The sequence below is a fragment of the Crocuta crocuta genome, unplaced genomic scaffold (assembly GCF_008692635.1).
Source record: "Crocuta crocuta isolate KB4526 unplaced genomic scaffold, BGI_CrCroc_1.0 scaffold469, whole genome shotgun sequence".
NCBI classification, from domain to species: Eukaryota; Metazoa; Chordata; class Mammalia; order Carnivora; family Hyaenidae; genus Crocuta; species Crocuta crocuta.
In genome coordinates, this window is record NW_027531907.1 from 49,860 (window position 1) to 66,161 (window position 16,302).

The window sequence follows — 16,302 nt, forward strand, 5'->3', positions numbered from 1 at the left end:
AGAGGAAGAGAGGGAAAGGCACTGAAGGAGTCCTTGAACAAATTATAACAGAGACTTCCCCAATCTGGGGAAGGAAACAGACTTTGAAATCCAAGAGGCACAGAAACTCCCCTCAGACATAACTTGAATCGATCTTTTGCATGATATATCATAGTGAAGCTGGCAAAATATAAGGACAAAGAGACAATTCTGAAAGCAGCTAGGAATAAAAGAACCCTAAGATACGAACGGAAGCATATCAGAGTGGTGACAGGCCTATCTACTGAAACTTGGCAGGCCAGAAAGGAATGGCAGGAAATCTTCAGTGTGATGAACAGAAAACATATGCAGCCAAGAATCCTCTATCTTGCAAGCCTGTCATTCAGAATGAAAGGAGAGATAAAAGTCTTCTGAAATAAAGAAAAATTGAAAGAATTCATCACCACTAAACCAGCCCAACCAGAAATCCTGAGGGGGACTCTATGACGGAAATGTTGCAAGGAACACAAGTTACCAGAGATACCACCATAAGCATGAATCCTACAAAGAACACAATGATTGTAAACCCATATTTTTCAATAATAACCCTGAATGTAAATGGAATAAATGCTCCACTCAAAAGACATAGGGTAGTAGAATAGATGAAAAACAAAATCCATCTATTTGCTGTCTACAGGAGACACATTTTATTTTATTTATTTTATTTTTTAATAGTTTATTGTCAAGTTGGTTTCCATATAACACCCAGTGCTCACCCCCAGAAGGGCTCTTCTCTATGCTAATCACACCCCATCCCTTCCCCCCCATCTACTTTCAGTTTGTTCTCGGCATTCAAGAGTCTCTCATGGTTTACCTTCCTCCTTCTCCCCCAATATTTTCCTCCTTCTTCTACTCCATGGTCCTCCATTAAGTTCCTCTAATCCTCCTATACGTGCAAACATGTGGTACCTGTCTTTCTTTGCCTGACTTATTTCGCTCAGCATAACACCTTCAAGTTCCATCCATGTTGCAACACATGGCCAGATTTCATTTTGTAGAAGACTCATTTTAGACCTCAGTACACCTTCTGATTGAAAGTAAGTGGATGGAGTAATATCTGTCATGCTATTGATATTCAAAAGTAATCTGGAGTATCTATACTTATATCAGAAAAACTGGACTTTAAAATAAAGGCAGCGGGGCGCCTGGGTGGCTTAGTTGGTTAAGCGTCCGACTTTCGCTTAGTCATGATCTCGCGGTTCGTGGGTTCGAGCCCCGCGTCGGGCTCTGTGCTGACTGCCAGCTCAGAGCCTGGAGCCTCTTTCGGTCTGTGACTCCCTCTCTCTCTGACCCTCCCCTGCTCACGCTGTCTCTCTCTCTCCTAGAAATAAATAAAACATAAAAAAAAAATTTTAAATAAAGGCAGCAACGAGGGATGAAGAAGGGCATTATGTAATAATTACAGGGTCTATTCGTCAGAAAGAGCTAATAACTATAAATGTCTATGCACCAAATACGGAAGCATCCAAATACAAAAAACAATCAGAAACAGAAACAATCTTAGGGATAAGAATGTGCTAATAGCAAGAGACTTTAATACTCCACTTACAGCAATGCATAGATCAACCAGACAGAAAATCACTAAAGAAACAATAGACTTGAATGACACATTGGACCAGATGGATTTGACAGATATATTTAGAATTCTACATCCTTAGGTCATGGAATTCACTTTCTTCTCAAGTGCACATGGCACATCCTCCAAGATAGATTACATACTGGGACAAAAAGCAACCCTCAATAAATATAAAAGAATTGATATAATACCATGCACACTTTGAGATCACAATACTTTGAAACTAGAAATCAACCACACGAAAAAGTCTGAAAACCTCCAAAAACATGGAGGTTAAAGAACACCCGGCTAAAGAATGAATGGGCCAATCAGACAATAGCACTGCTAGGAAATTACCCAAGGGATACAGAAGTGCTGAGGCATAGGAGCACATGTACCCCAATGTTCATAGCAGCACTCTCAACAATAGCCAAAACATGGGAAGAGCCTAAGTGTCCATCAACTGAAGAATGGATCAAGAAGATGTGGTTTATCTACACGATGGAATACTACATGGCAATGAGAAACAATGAAATCTGGCCATGTGTAGCAACATGGATGGACCTTGAGGGTGTTATGCTGAGCGAAATAAGCCAGGCAGGGAAGGAAAATACCATATATTTGCATGTAGAGGAGGATTAGGAGGAACTTAACAGAGGACCATGGGTGAGAAGAAGGGGAAAAATAGTGGGGGAGAGGGAGGGAGGCAAACCATGAGAGACTCTTGAATGCTGAGAACAAACTGAGGACTGATGGATGTGGGGGGGAGGGGAGATGGGCATGGAGGAAGGCACTTGTTGGGATCACTGGGTGTTATATGGAAACCAACTTGACAATAAACTATTTAAGAAAATAAAAAGTTAAAGGAGTTAATGACTACTAATCCAGCCCTACAAGAAATGTTAAAGGGGACTCTTTGAGTGGGAAGGAAAGACCATAAGGAAGAAAGTAGAAAGCATAAAAGCATACAAGCAGGAAAATAAGTTATCTGTAAGTAGCAGTGAAGGGACTCACAAAATATGACACCATATACCTAAAATGTGCTAGGGTGAAGAATAAAGAATGGACTCATATTTAAGCAACCATCAACTTAATAGAGACTATTATATGCAGAAGACGTTATATACAAACCTAATAGTAACCACAAATCAAAACCCAGTAGTAGATATGCCAAATATAAAGACAAAGGAATTCAAGTATATCACTAAAGAAAGGCAACTTATTGTGAGAGAAGAGGATAATGGAAGAAAGAAACAGAGAAGACCTACAAAAAAAAAAAAACAAGTGAGAAAATGGCAATAAGTATAACAAACATAAAGGAAGTAATTGATAGTAATACAGTAAAAGCAAGGAACTTTAACATCTCACGTGAATGGATAAATCATTCACACAGAAAATCAACAAGGAAATAGTGGCTTTGAAGGACGCATTAGGCCAGTTGGATTTAACGAATATGTTCAGAACATTCCATCCTAAAACAGCAAAATATACATTCTTTTCATGTGCACATTGAATATTCTCCAGAATAGATATCACATATTAGGCCACAAAACAAGTCTCAACAAATTTGATAAGATCAAAGCCACTCTGACCACAATGCTTTGAAACTACACATCAACCACAAGAAAACAAAAGAGGCAAGAATATGCAACTGGGAAAAGACAGTCTCTTAAACAATTAGTTTTGGGAAAACTGGAGAGCTACATACAAAAGAATGAAACTGAACCACTTTTTTACACCATACACAAAAATAAACTCAAAATGTGTTTCATCCTAGATGTGAGAACTGAAATCATAAAAATCCTAGAAGAGAGCATATGCAGTAATCTCTCTGACATCAGCCATAAGAATTTCTTTCTACATATGTCTCTAAGGCAAGGGAAACAAAAGCAAAACTAAACTATTGAGGGAGGAGGGGCAAAATGGCGGAGAAGTAGGGAGCTCTGTACCTGCACTCGTGCCCAGGCATCACACGGAAAAGATCTGAAGCCAAAGGAAACTGTATCAAACCCAAGAGATTGGGAGAGAAAGGACGCAGATTCCACTGAGAAAGCCTTCTAACGGCTACCTCAAGAAACAAGTCAGAGTACACAAGGTGAAGAGTCCCAAATATCACTACGAATAGGAAAATAAAAAAACCAAGGTCCCAATAAGAGAGACCAAGAGATACCATTCAAAAAACACTCTCTGAAAGGATAGGCCCTGGACAGTCAAAGAGTCTTCTTGGATATAGCAGCGCTCATAGATACAGAGAGCATAACAGGTCTTTAAAACCAACAAGAGCTGGAAAGCTAACTAAAATGATGAAACGAAAGAGCTCTCCTCCAAAAACTCCAAGAAGAAATGACAGCTAATGAACTGCTCAAAACAGATATCAGCAGCATAACTGAACAATATTTTAGAATAATAATGGCAAAATTAATAGCTGGGCTTGAAAAAAAACATAGGGGACATCATGAAACTATGGCTACAGACAGATGGAAAATAAAAGTAGGCACAAAGAATTTAAAAATGCGATAAATGAGATACATAATAAATTAGAGGCCTCCAAAGCACGGATTGAAGAGGCAGAAAGGAGAATAAGTGATTTAGAAGACACCATTATAGAAAAACAAGAAGCTGACAAAAAAAGAGACAAACTGATCCAGGAACAGGAAAGAAGAATTCGAGAGCTCAGCGAATATGGTCAAACGCAACAATATCCGTATCATAGGAATCCCAGAAGGGAAGAGAGGGGGAAAGATGCTGAAGGAGTCCTGGAACAAATTATAGCAGAGAACTTCCTTGACCTGGGAAAAGAAGTAACGTTGAAATACAAGAGACTCAGAGGAACCTACTCAGACGTAATCTGAATCGACCTTCTGCAAGGCATATTATAGTAAAAATGGCAAAACATAAGGACAAAGAGAAAATTTTGAAAGCAGCTAGGGAGAAAAGGGCCCTAACATACAAAGGGAAACCTATCAGAGTGGTGACAGACCTATCTACTGAAACTTGGCAGGCCAGAAAGGAATGGCAGGAGATCTTCAATGTGATGAACAGTAAAAATATGCAGCCAAGAATCCTCTATCCAGCAAGCCTGTCATTCAAAATAGAAGGAGAGATAAAAACCTTTCCAAATAAACAGAAATTGAAAGAATTTGTCACCACGAAGCCAGCCCTACAAGAAATCCTGAGGGGGATGCTCTGAAGGAAAGGTTGCAAGGAACAAAGATACCAGAGACACCACCACAAACATGAACCCTACAAAAGATACAAAGACTCTAAACCCACATATTTCAATAATAACACTGAATGTAAATGGGCTGAATGCTCCAATCAAAAGACATAGGGTAGCAGAATGGATTAAAAAACAAAATCCATCTATATGCTGTCTACAAGAAACTCATTTTAGACGGGAAGATACCTTCAGATTAAAAGTAAGGGGATGGAGAAATATATATCATGCTACAGGAAATCAAAAGAAAGCCGGAGTAGCTATACTTATATCAAAGAAACTGGACTTTAACTTAAAGACATTAACAAGAGATGAAGAAGGGCATTACATAATAGTTAAAGGGTCTATCCATCAGGAAGAACTAACAATCATAAATGTCTATGCACCGAATATGGGAGCACCTAAATATATAAAACAATTAATCACAAAGAGAAACAGGCTCATAGATAAGAATGTGCTAATAGCAGGGGACTTCAATACTCCGCTTACAGCAATGGATAGGTCAACCAGACAGAAAATCACTAAAGAAATAATGGACTTGAAAGACACATTGGACCAGATGGATCTGACGGATATATTTAGAACTTTACATCCTGAGGCCAGGGAATTTACTTTCTTCTCAAGTGCGCATGGCACATTCTCCAAGATAGATCACATACTGGGACATAAAGCAGCCCTCAATAAATATAAAAGAATAGAGATCATACCATGCACACTGTCAGATCACAATGCTTTGAAACTTGAAATCAATTACAGGAAGAAGTCTGGAAAACCTCCAAAAACATGGAGGTTAAAGAACACCCTTCTAAAGAATGAATGGGCCAATCAGGCAATTAGAGAGGAAATTAAAAAATATATGGAAACAAATGAAAATGAAAACACAACAATTCAAAATCTATGGGATGCGGCAAAGGCAGTGCTAAGAGGAAAGTACATTGCTCTCCAGGCCTATTTCAAGAGATTAGAAAAAGCGCAAGTGCAAAATCTAATAGCTCACCTAAAGGAACTAGAGGCAGAGCAACAAGAACGCCCTAAACCCAGTAGAAGAAGAGAAATAGTAAAAATTAGAGCAGAAATAAACAACATAGAGACCAAAGAAACAATTGAACAGATCAATGAAACCAAGAGTTGGTTTTTTGAAAAAGTAAACAAAATTGACAAACCTCTAGCCAGACTAATCAAAAAGAAAAGAGAGAGCACCCAAATAGACAAAATTATGAATGAAAATGGACTCATTACAACCAACCCCTCAGAAATACAAGCAATTATCAGGGAATACTATGAAAAATTATATGCCAACAAATTGGACAACTTAGAAGAAATGGACAAATTCTTAAACACACACTCACTACCAAAATTCACACGGGAAGAGATAGAAAATCTGAACAGACCCGTAACTACTGAAGAAATCGAATCAGTAATCAAAATCTCCCAACAAATAATAGCGCTGGGCCAGATGGCTTCCCTGGGGAATTCTACCAGACATTTTAAAACAGAATTAATCCCAATTCTTCTCAAGCTATTCCAAAAAATAGAAATCGAAGGAAAACTCCCGGACTNTTGAGATTACATAAAAATAAAAAGCTTAGACACTGCAAAGGAAACAATCAACAAAACAAAAAGACAGCCTACTTAATGCCAAATTACATATCCAATGAAGCATTAGTATCCAAAATATATAAGGAACTTATAAAACTCAACACTCCAAAAGTGAACAATCCAATTAAAAAATAGGCAGAAGACATGAATAGACATTTTTCCAAAGGAAACATATATATGGCCAACTGACACATGAAAAGATGCCTAACATCATCAGAGAAATGCAAATCAAACCCTCAGTGAGATACCACCTCACACTTGTCAGAATAGCTAAAATCAAAACCTTAAGAAAAAATAACCACAATAAACAAGTATTTATGAGAATGTGGAGAAAGGGAAACCTTTGTGTACTGCTGTTGGGAATAAAAAGTGGTCCAGTCACTGTGTAAGAGAGTATACAGTTTCCTCAAAAAATTAAAAATAGAACTATCGTATGCTCCAGTAATCATACTACTCAGTATTTACCCAAAGAATATGAGAACAAGAATTCAAAAAGATATATGTACCCCTATGCAGCACTATTTACAATACCCATGGTATGGAAGCAGCCCAAATGTCCATGTATAGATGAATGGATAAAGAATATGTGTTATTGGGGCGCCTGTGTGGCCCAGTCGGTTAAGCGTCCGACTTTGGCTCACGTCATGATCTCATGATTCATGGGTTCGAGCCCCGTGCCGGGCTCTGTGCTAATAGCCAGCTCAGAGCCTGGAGCCTGTTTCAGATTCTGTGTCTCCCTCTCCCTCTGACCCTCCCCTGCTCACGCTGTCTCCCTCTCTCTCTCAAAAATAAATAAAACATTTTAAAAATGTTTTATTAAAAATGTTTTAAAAAAGAATATGTGTTTTATATATATATATATATAAGCATTATNCTATAGAGAACAAACTAATGGTTACCAGAGGGAAGGTAGGTGAGGAGATGGGTGAAATAGGTGATGGGGATTAATGAGTGCATTTGTCATGATGAGCAGAAGGTGATGTATGAAAGTCTTGAATCTCTATATTGTATATCCAAAATTAATATAACAGTATATGTTAACTATAATAGAATTAAACAGAAAAACTTAATTTAAAACAACATTCACTTTTGTGGATGAGCACTGGGTGTTATATGGAAACCAATTTGACAATAAACTATTTATAAAAAAAAATTCACTTTGCCAGCAATTGTATGTCAGGAGCTTTATCATCAATTAACAATAATGAAACACATTTTTATCTGTGAAGATATTCAACATAGCATTGATTATGGTAACAAAGAATAGGAAGCAACCTGTATGCCCAACAAAAGTAAAACAGTGATATATTCACACTTTGTAGGTATAAATATATTCTATTTTGAAAGAATAGCTAATGGCCTGATAAGATGTTCACAATATATGTTGAAAAATGAAAGGTAAGACACAATGAGATTAAAATTTTTGTTAACAAATATATATGTATCTTTAAAGGAAGAAAAAATGTAAGAAAACATACCAAATTTTGATTGGTGGTTATTTCTGGGTAACAAAATTATGAGATACTTTTATATCTTATTCTTTTACTTTTATATTTCCTTCCTTTTACTTTTATATTTTGCTTTTATATATTTTATATATATTTATATAGTCAGAAACAAATAGTAATTTTTAAAAACTAAAGTGGAAAGTCAACATTTTGCACTGTGTATCACAGGCAGCCACCTTTTGTGAAAGAAATTTTGAAATGAGGTAGATAAAAGTCAATTTAATACATTTGCAACTTCAAAATAACAATTTTATACAAATATGGGCTGAACAATTACATGACCATTTAATGAGCAAACTACTCTGATTTCTGAGCAGCAAGGACCTGACAAGAAGAATAATCAGAAGTGGAACCAGATAGAAATAAGATATGGCTCTTGAACATTACTAACCAGAGAGACATTTTTTTCTCCATCTAAGAAGGTGGATGCCATTCTTAAGGCCACTAGCTAAAGAGGTTTTGGAAGAAAAGACTGGCAGTCTTGCACCCATCTTTCTGAGGCCCCCAAGCTGCTAAATATTATCCTAGCTTTCACCACTGTAACTCTGCACACAAGGTGCATATATCAGAAAGTTCAGTACACACTGTATATCACCCACTCTAGCCGAACCTTGGGCTCTATGCAGGATCTGGGTGACTGCACACCAACCTTTAAGTCAAGCAGATATCCTGAATATTATTTCAATGTTACACTGGAGAAAATATCAGACCAGGGTGTATTGTTGCCCTACAAGTCCTCTAATCTTTTATGATATTAATGCCAGACCTCTCAAGCCTACTTGTAAGGCCAACCAGTGTTGCTAAATGGCCATGAGAGCCCCTATTGTTGAGTCCATCCATAGTTGTCAGCAGATAGAGGGCCAGTGTAACACATATTTGGCTCACCAAGAAGAGGAGACCAGGGACATTTGAATGGAAACCTTGTTTAAGTGATAGGATTATTCCTTTTATGCTTAGCAGAGGCAGATGAACTCTAAACAGGAAGACAGTGATCAAGTGCTAAGTTTCAGATCCCGTCTCTTAGTACTGGGGCAACAGTGTGCCAGAGTCCTGCTGAGAGAGGTACGTTCAGTGTCTCCACAGCTCAGTGTCCAGCCTCATCCCTCCATCCCATGCTCAAGTCTTCCAGGAGTGTTGATTAACTAATTTTAGTGTCTCAGAAAAATTGTCAAGAATTACTAGTCACTGATAAACAGAAATGGCCAGTATAATAAGTCTGCCAAAAGCAGTGTTATACGTAGAGATTGGTGTTGGTTCTTACCTAGGTATGACTGTGAAGTTTTATCCCCAGGCCCAGCTGAGCCAAGTAGTGCCCTTCAGAAGCCCAAGGTCATAGCCTCCATGGGCTGCAGGTCACTCTGTCTTTTAGGCAGAGCTGCTGTTCCAAATCTTAAGCAGGGCTGGTTCTGAGAACCTTTGCGGCGCATACATGAGCTATGAGTTTACAGTCCAAGAACTTCAACAGAAGTCTTGTTCAATTCCAAATGAGTGTCAGTTTATTTTAGCAGCACCATTTTACAGAAGCTGTCAATGCCTACTCTGCCCATTCAACTACTTCCAAAGTGCAGTGATGCCATATGAAAACAGGCAGGCAGGGAGTCAGGACTCCAGCATGGGCCTTGCTCCTTTGGAACAGCTTTTCCTTTGCAGGAGCAAACATTGACTGCTCTTCCTCACATGGCTTCATCTCTGTGTCGCCCTCTTGATATGTGCCCACACATGAATGCATGTTATCAGGCTGCCCTTGTCTGCAGATATTCCTGGGTCCTTTCAAGTACTGCAAGCTTTTTCACTGGGCAATCTAGTATGGGGTCTTCAGATTCTCATTTTGCACCCTAGTCATTGATCATCAAGGCACAAATCCCCATTGGAATTTTCAAGAGATCAACAACATAAAATACCCAGGAATCCCACAATCAGTTCTGACCCCTAGAGTCAATCTGAATTATTCAGAATATCTGAATCATGTTTTGTGTTATGAAGCTAATCCCAGCAATAAATTTTCAACGTGTATTTTCTTTTGGCTAAGCTCACCTACAAAAACCTCTCTCTAATTGTTAAAAACAATTAACAACTGTGTGCTTAAAAGTACACATTGCTATTTTTTTAATTAAGTAAGCTTATGGATTAAATAAACATAAATTTAAAATGAGTTTTAAGCACCTGAAAAATTCCATGAAAGAGAATCCATATCCATGCTGCTCAGCAATTCCTGCACAAACAACATTTGCCGATGCTCCAATCAGTGTCCCATTACCTGGAATCAAAAATTTTAAAGTAAAATAAAATTTCAGTTTATTTTAGTAGTAGCCTTCTTTTATCTTTTGTTCTGTAATATTCAAATCATCTCACAGGCTTTTGACTTGATTACTTTATAGGTACTATCAAAGTAATTGTTTTGCAAATATCTGCAGAAAACAAACAAAACACTGACAACCAGAAAATAAGTTCACTGCTTATAAATACTGAAATTCATTTACAGATAGGACTATCACTGTTCTTTTTTAAAAAAATTTTATGTTTTATTTATTTTTGAGAGAGAAGGAGAGACAGCATGAGCAGGGGAGGGTCAGAGAGAGAGGGAGACACAGAGTCCGAAACAGGCTCCAGGTTCTGAGCTGGCTGTCAGCACAGAGCCCGATGCGGGGCTCGAACCCACAAACCATGAGATCATGACCTGAGCTGAAGTCGGACACTTAACCGACTGAGCCACCCAGGCGCCCCAGGACTATGACTGTTCTATGTGATAGAAAAGAGGAAATGCTAAGGAGAATTGACAAATCACTGTGGGATATGGTAGCATTTATCGCTTAGAGGAAAATGTAAGGCAGGCTAACAACTGTAGGAGAGAACAGGTGTCTTCAGAGCAGTAGAATGGGATTTCAGATAAGAACCACCTTCTTTAGGACTCCAGGCCCAGACACCCACCAGAAAATCCTGTCTGTGGATGGAAGAATGGATGCAAACAAGTGGAATAATTAAATACTTCTCTGGGTGAGCCTTTTTGACACTGTAGAAAATCTGTGTGGAGTCATAACCTACACATGCATACATACCAGTGAGGTCTCATGGAGAGGAATGTGACTCAAGACCATCCCCAACATCATGACTGATTCAGGGAAAGGTTAACTTGTTTGATGAAATTGATCAGTATTGTTTAACCCCTAATCTCAGAGGTCAGGGCTTAAGAATAGGCATATTACCCAGGCTCAGCCAGTTTTTCTCAGTTCTGACATGTGTGCATAAACCACCAAGGAAAAGAGTCTGTTTTCTAAGGACTAGTGAACTGTAAGACACAAATCTGGAGCTGCCTACTTCATGTTGGCACAAGGGAGCAGCCTCTCTGACACTAGACAACATAAGTAAAAGCAGAGCAGGAAGAAGAGGACCAAGGGTGGAGTCCTGGCTACATTAGCTGAACCCCTAAGTGCTGCCTTTTCTGAAAATCCAGCACCATAGTATCTCTACATCTTCCAGAGTGCTGTGTATGGAGAGAAGTACAAAATAAATAACCTTAGAGCAACGTAGCCTTCTGGATTTTTCCACTAAAGGAGGCACACAGCCTGGGGTCCGTTCCCCACGAGAGGCCTTTGCAGATGAGATGCCAGTTAAAATGACACTCAGCTGAATGCACACTCCTTCCCCTTCCTCCTTGCAGTCCTTAGCCTCTTATTGAAACTCATAGGCAGGCAACAAAACTACCTGTCAGATATGCATCCCGGACTGCCTGTGCAAAGACTAGTGAACTCAAGCTTCATCTTACTCTCTCTGTTTTTCCTCCATAGACAATTTAGACTGTTTTTTTTTTCAATAAAACCTTTGACATAGCATGTCACATCCATTTATATGCTTGCTCAAAAGATAAAGACTTTAGATCTTAACAACTCAATAGGGCCATAGGCAAGATGGTGGAGAAGTAGGGAGTTCCATACATTTTGCTTGCCCGCATCTCTCAAACAGAGAAGGCCTGAAGCCATAGGACACTGAATTGCAGGAGTCTGGGAGGAAAAGAAACAGAATTCACTAAGAAGACAGCCTCATAGGTGCAGTGATTGCCAACCGGGGAAGATAAAAATTGGCTGGGACCAGAGCCGCTCCATGGAGAGCCGTGGAGAGACTATGGGAAGAGAAAGAACAGCTGAAATTGCCCATAGAACTGTCCCTGGAGAAGAGAAAAACCTCAGCCCGGGGTGAAGAGGGATCTTATTTCTAGCTGTGGTGCTTTCTTTTGGGTGGGAGCACCGGACCCAGGTGGTGCCAGGAGAAACTGCTCCACTGCTCTCCCAGCTCAATCCCCAGCTGGGAAGCGACCCAGCCTGTGGGATTACATTTCGGGCAGTATCAATAAAGCACCTGAACTAAGATCTGGAAACGAGGTGGAGCTTGGGAGATAGAACATGGCCCACCTTGGCTACTCCCGCAGCACAGGGAGATCAGACTCAAAAGAGTGACTTGCAAATACTTGGTTCAAGAAGGGACTGGGGCGCCACCATTTTTCCCCCCTCAACCACCAAGGTGGGGCCTCAGGAAGCGGCCCTAGGGACCATAGTGGAGGCAAGACCTGACTACACCAAACCACACCCATCCACAGTGGAGTGCTTCTTTTTTTCTTTTTTTTTAAACAGGAGTCTGGGAGAGACCAACATGGAGCATTGCCATGATTAACTCTAGATCAATTCTTTCTATTCAGATACATTTTTCTTGTCTCTGCTCTCCTCTGCTGGACTGGGTACTCTGGTCATCGGTATGCTTAAACAGTCACATTTAACCCATTCTCTTGATGCCTATTCTCCACCTCCGTCATTACCTTCCTTTCGCATCCTCCTACTCGGAAATAATCAGACTATATTGTTTCTTTGGGTAACATTATCTTCGTTTCTTTCTCCTTGCCTCCTACCATATTCTCCTCTATATTTCTCTGAATTAAGCCTTTTAGTCTCTCTGTCTTGCCATTGTCCAATTTCTATTTCTCCCTACCCAGTCATTTCCTCTTTGTATATGCTCTACCATCAAGACTGCATACAACCTGCTCTTTATTTGTGGCTGAGAAATTTGGTTTTATGCTTTTAGACTGTCTTTTCTCTTATGGTTTTTCTTTCTTTTCTTCTTTTCTCTTTTCTCATATTCACTTTCAGTTTGCTTCTTTTTTCGATTTGTCTGTGTGTTTGCATGCCTATGTTCCCTTGTGTTTGTCTGTCTGTTTTTCTTTTCAGGGTTACCTCAGAAACAAGCCAAAATACACATGGGGAGAGTCCCAAATGTCACTACGAGTAGGGAAATAAAATAACCAAAGTCTCAACAAGAGAGACCAAGAAACACCATTCAAAGAACACTTCCTGAATGGACAGGCCCTGGAGAGTCAAAGAGCCTCCTTTAATATAGCAGTACTCGCAGGTGCAGAGCGCATAAAGAGCTTTTAAAACTGACAAGAGACAGAAAGCTAGCCAAAATGATGAAATGGAAGAATTCTCCTCTAAAGAAATTCCAGGAAGAAAAATAGCAAAAGAACTGCTCAAAACAGATATAAGCAACATAACTGAACATGAATTTAGAACAATAGTAATAAAATTAATCGCTAGGCCTGAAGAAGGCATGGAAGTAATCAGAGAAGCTATTGCTACAAAGACTACGGAGCTAAAAATAGTTGTGATGGATTTAAAAATGCTATAAATTAGGTGCATCATGAAATGGAGACATCAAATGCACAGACTGAAGAAGCAGAGAAGAGAATAGGTGAATTAGAAGACAAAATTATAGAAAAAGAGGAAGCCGAGAAAAAGAGAGATAAGTTGGTCCACGAGCATGAAAGGAGACTTTGAGAGCTGAGTGATACAATCAAACGGAACAATATCCGTATATTAGGAATTCCATAAGAGGAGGAGAGAGAGAGGCACTGAAGGGGTACTTGAAAAAATTATGGCTGAGAACTTCCCCAATCTAGGGAAGGAAACAGACATTGAAATCCAAGAGGCACAGAAACTGTCCTCACACATAATTTGAATCAATCATCTGCATGACAATCATAGTGAAACTGGCAAAATATAAGGATAAAGAGAGAATTCTGAAAGCAGCTAGGGATAAAAGGTCCCTAAGATACAAAGGGAATGACAAGCCTGTCATTCAGAATGAAAGGAGAGATAAAAGTGTTCCCAAATAAACAAAAATTGAAAGAACTCATCACCACTAAACTAGGCCTACAAGAAATCCTGAGGAGGACGCTATGAGGGAAACGTTGCAAGCAACGCAAGATACTAGAGACACCACTACAAGCATGAATCCTACAGAGAACACAATGACTCTACATCTACATATTTCAATAATATCACTGAATGTAAATGGACTAAATGCTCCAATAAAAAGATATAGGGTAAGAGAATGGATAAAGAAACAAAATCCATCGATTTGCTGTCTACAAGAGACTCATTTTAGACCTGAGGACATCTTCAGATTGAAAGCAAGGGGATGGAGAAATATCTATCATGCTACTAGAAATAAAAAGAAAGCCAGAGTAGCTATACTTATATCAGACAAACTGGACATTAAAATAAAGGTAGTAACAAGGGATGAAGAAGGGCATTATATAATAATTACAGGGTCTGTCCATCAGGAAGAGTTAATAATTACAAATGTCTATGCACCGAATTTGGAAGCACCCAAATACATAAAACAATCAGAAACAGAAACACTCTTATGAATAAGAATGTGCTAATAGCAGTGGACTTTAATACTCCACTTACAGCAATGGATAGATCAACTAGATAGAAAATCGCTAAAGACACAAGAGATTTGAATGATACATTGGACCAGATGGATTTGACAGATATATATAGAACTCTACATCCTGAGGCCATGAAATTCACTTTCTTCTCAAGTGAGCATGGCACATTCTCCAAGATAGATCACATACTGAGACATAAAGCAGCCCTCAATAAATATAAAAGAACTGAGATCATACCATGCACAGTTTCAGATCACAACGCTATGAAACATGAAATAAACCACAAGAAAAACCTGAAAAATCTCCAATAACATGGAGGTTAAATAACACCCTACTAAAGAACGAATGGGCCAATCGGGCATTTAGAGAAGAAATTTAAAAAATATATGGAAACAAGTGAAAATGAAAATACAACAATCCAAACTCTTTGAGATGCGGCAAAGGCAGTTCTAAGAGGAAAGAACATTGCACTCCAGGACTATTTCAAGAAAATAGAAAAGGCGCAAATACAAAATCTAACAATGCATCTAATGAAACTGGAAGGAAAGCAACAAGAGCACCCCAAAAACAGCAGGAAAATAGAAATAATAAAAACCAGGGCAGAAATAAACAATATAGGAAAAAAACCAGTTGAACAGATCAATGAAACCAAGAATTGGTTTTTTGAAAAAATAAACAAAATTGACAAACTTCTAACAAGGCTTCTCAAAAAGAAAAGAGAGATCACTCAAATAGACAATATCATAAATGAAAATGGATTTATTACAACCAATCCCTCACAAATACAAATATCAGGGTATACTATGAAAAATTATATGCCAACAAACTTGACAACTGAGAAGAAATGGAAAAATTCCTAAAGACACATGCACTACCAAAATTCACACAGGAAGAGGTAGAAAATCTGTACAGACCCGTAGCTAGCGAAGAAACTGAATCAGTTATCAAAAATCTCCCCCCCCCCAAAAAAAAATCTCCCAACAAAAAAGGCCACTGGGCCAGATAGCTTCCCTGGGAAATTCTACCAGACAGGGCTAATACCCATTCTTCTTAAGGTATTCCAAAAAATAGAAAATGCAGGAAAACTTCCAGACTCATTCTATGAAGCCAGCATCACTTTGATTCCCAAGCCAGATAGAGACCCAGCACAAAAAGAGAACTACAGGCCAATATCCTTGATGAATACAGATGCAAAAATCCTCAACACTATACTTGCAAATCGAATTCAACAGCAGAAAAAACAATTATCCACCATGATCAAGTGGGATTCATTCCTGGGTTACAGGGATGGTTCAATATTTGCAAATCAATCAACGTGATACACCACATCAACAAAAGAAAAGAGAATAACCATATGATCCTGTCAATAGATGCAGAAAAAGCATTTGACAAAATACGGCATTGTTTCTTTAATAAAGACCCTAGAGAAAGTCGGGATAGAAGGAAGTTACTTAAACATCATAAAAGTATTCTATGAGAAGCCCTCAGCTAACATCATTCTCAATGGGGAAAAACTGAGAGCTTTTCCCCTGAGGTCACAAACATGACAGGGACGTCTACTCTCACCACTGTTGTTTAACATGGTGCTAGAAGTCCTAGCATCAGCAATCACACAACAAAAGGAAATAAAAGGCATCAGAATTGGCAAACAAGAAGTCAAACTTTCACTTTTCACAGATGACATGAT

The 16,302-nt window shown here is 38.8% G+C and overlaps 1 protein-coding gene across 1 annotated transcript in view; it reads right to left on the reverse strand.

Moving 5' to 3' along the window:
* Positions 1-16,302, reverse strand: part of OCA2 (OCA2 melanosomal transmembrane protein) — a 354,024-nt gene that overhangs the window by 1,745 nt on the left and 335,977 nt on the right. Inside the window, exon 23 of the mRNA XM_077774607.1 lies at positions 10,061-10,154. Within this exon, the coding sequence (XP_077630733.1) occupies positions 10,061-10,154 (94 nt within the window). The remainder of the gene's footprint in view (positions 1-10,060; positions 10,155-16,302) is intronic.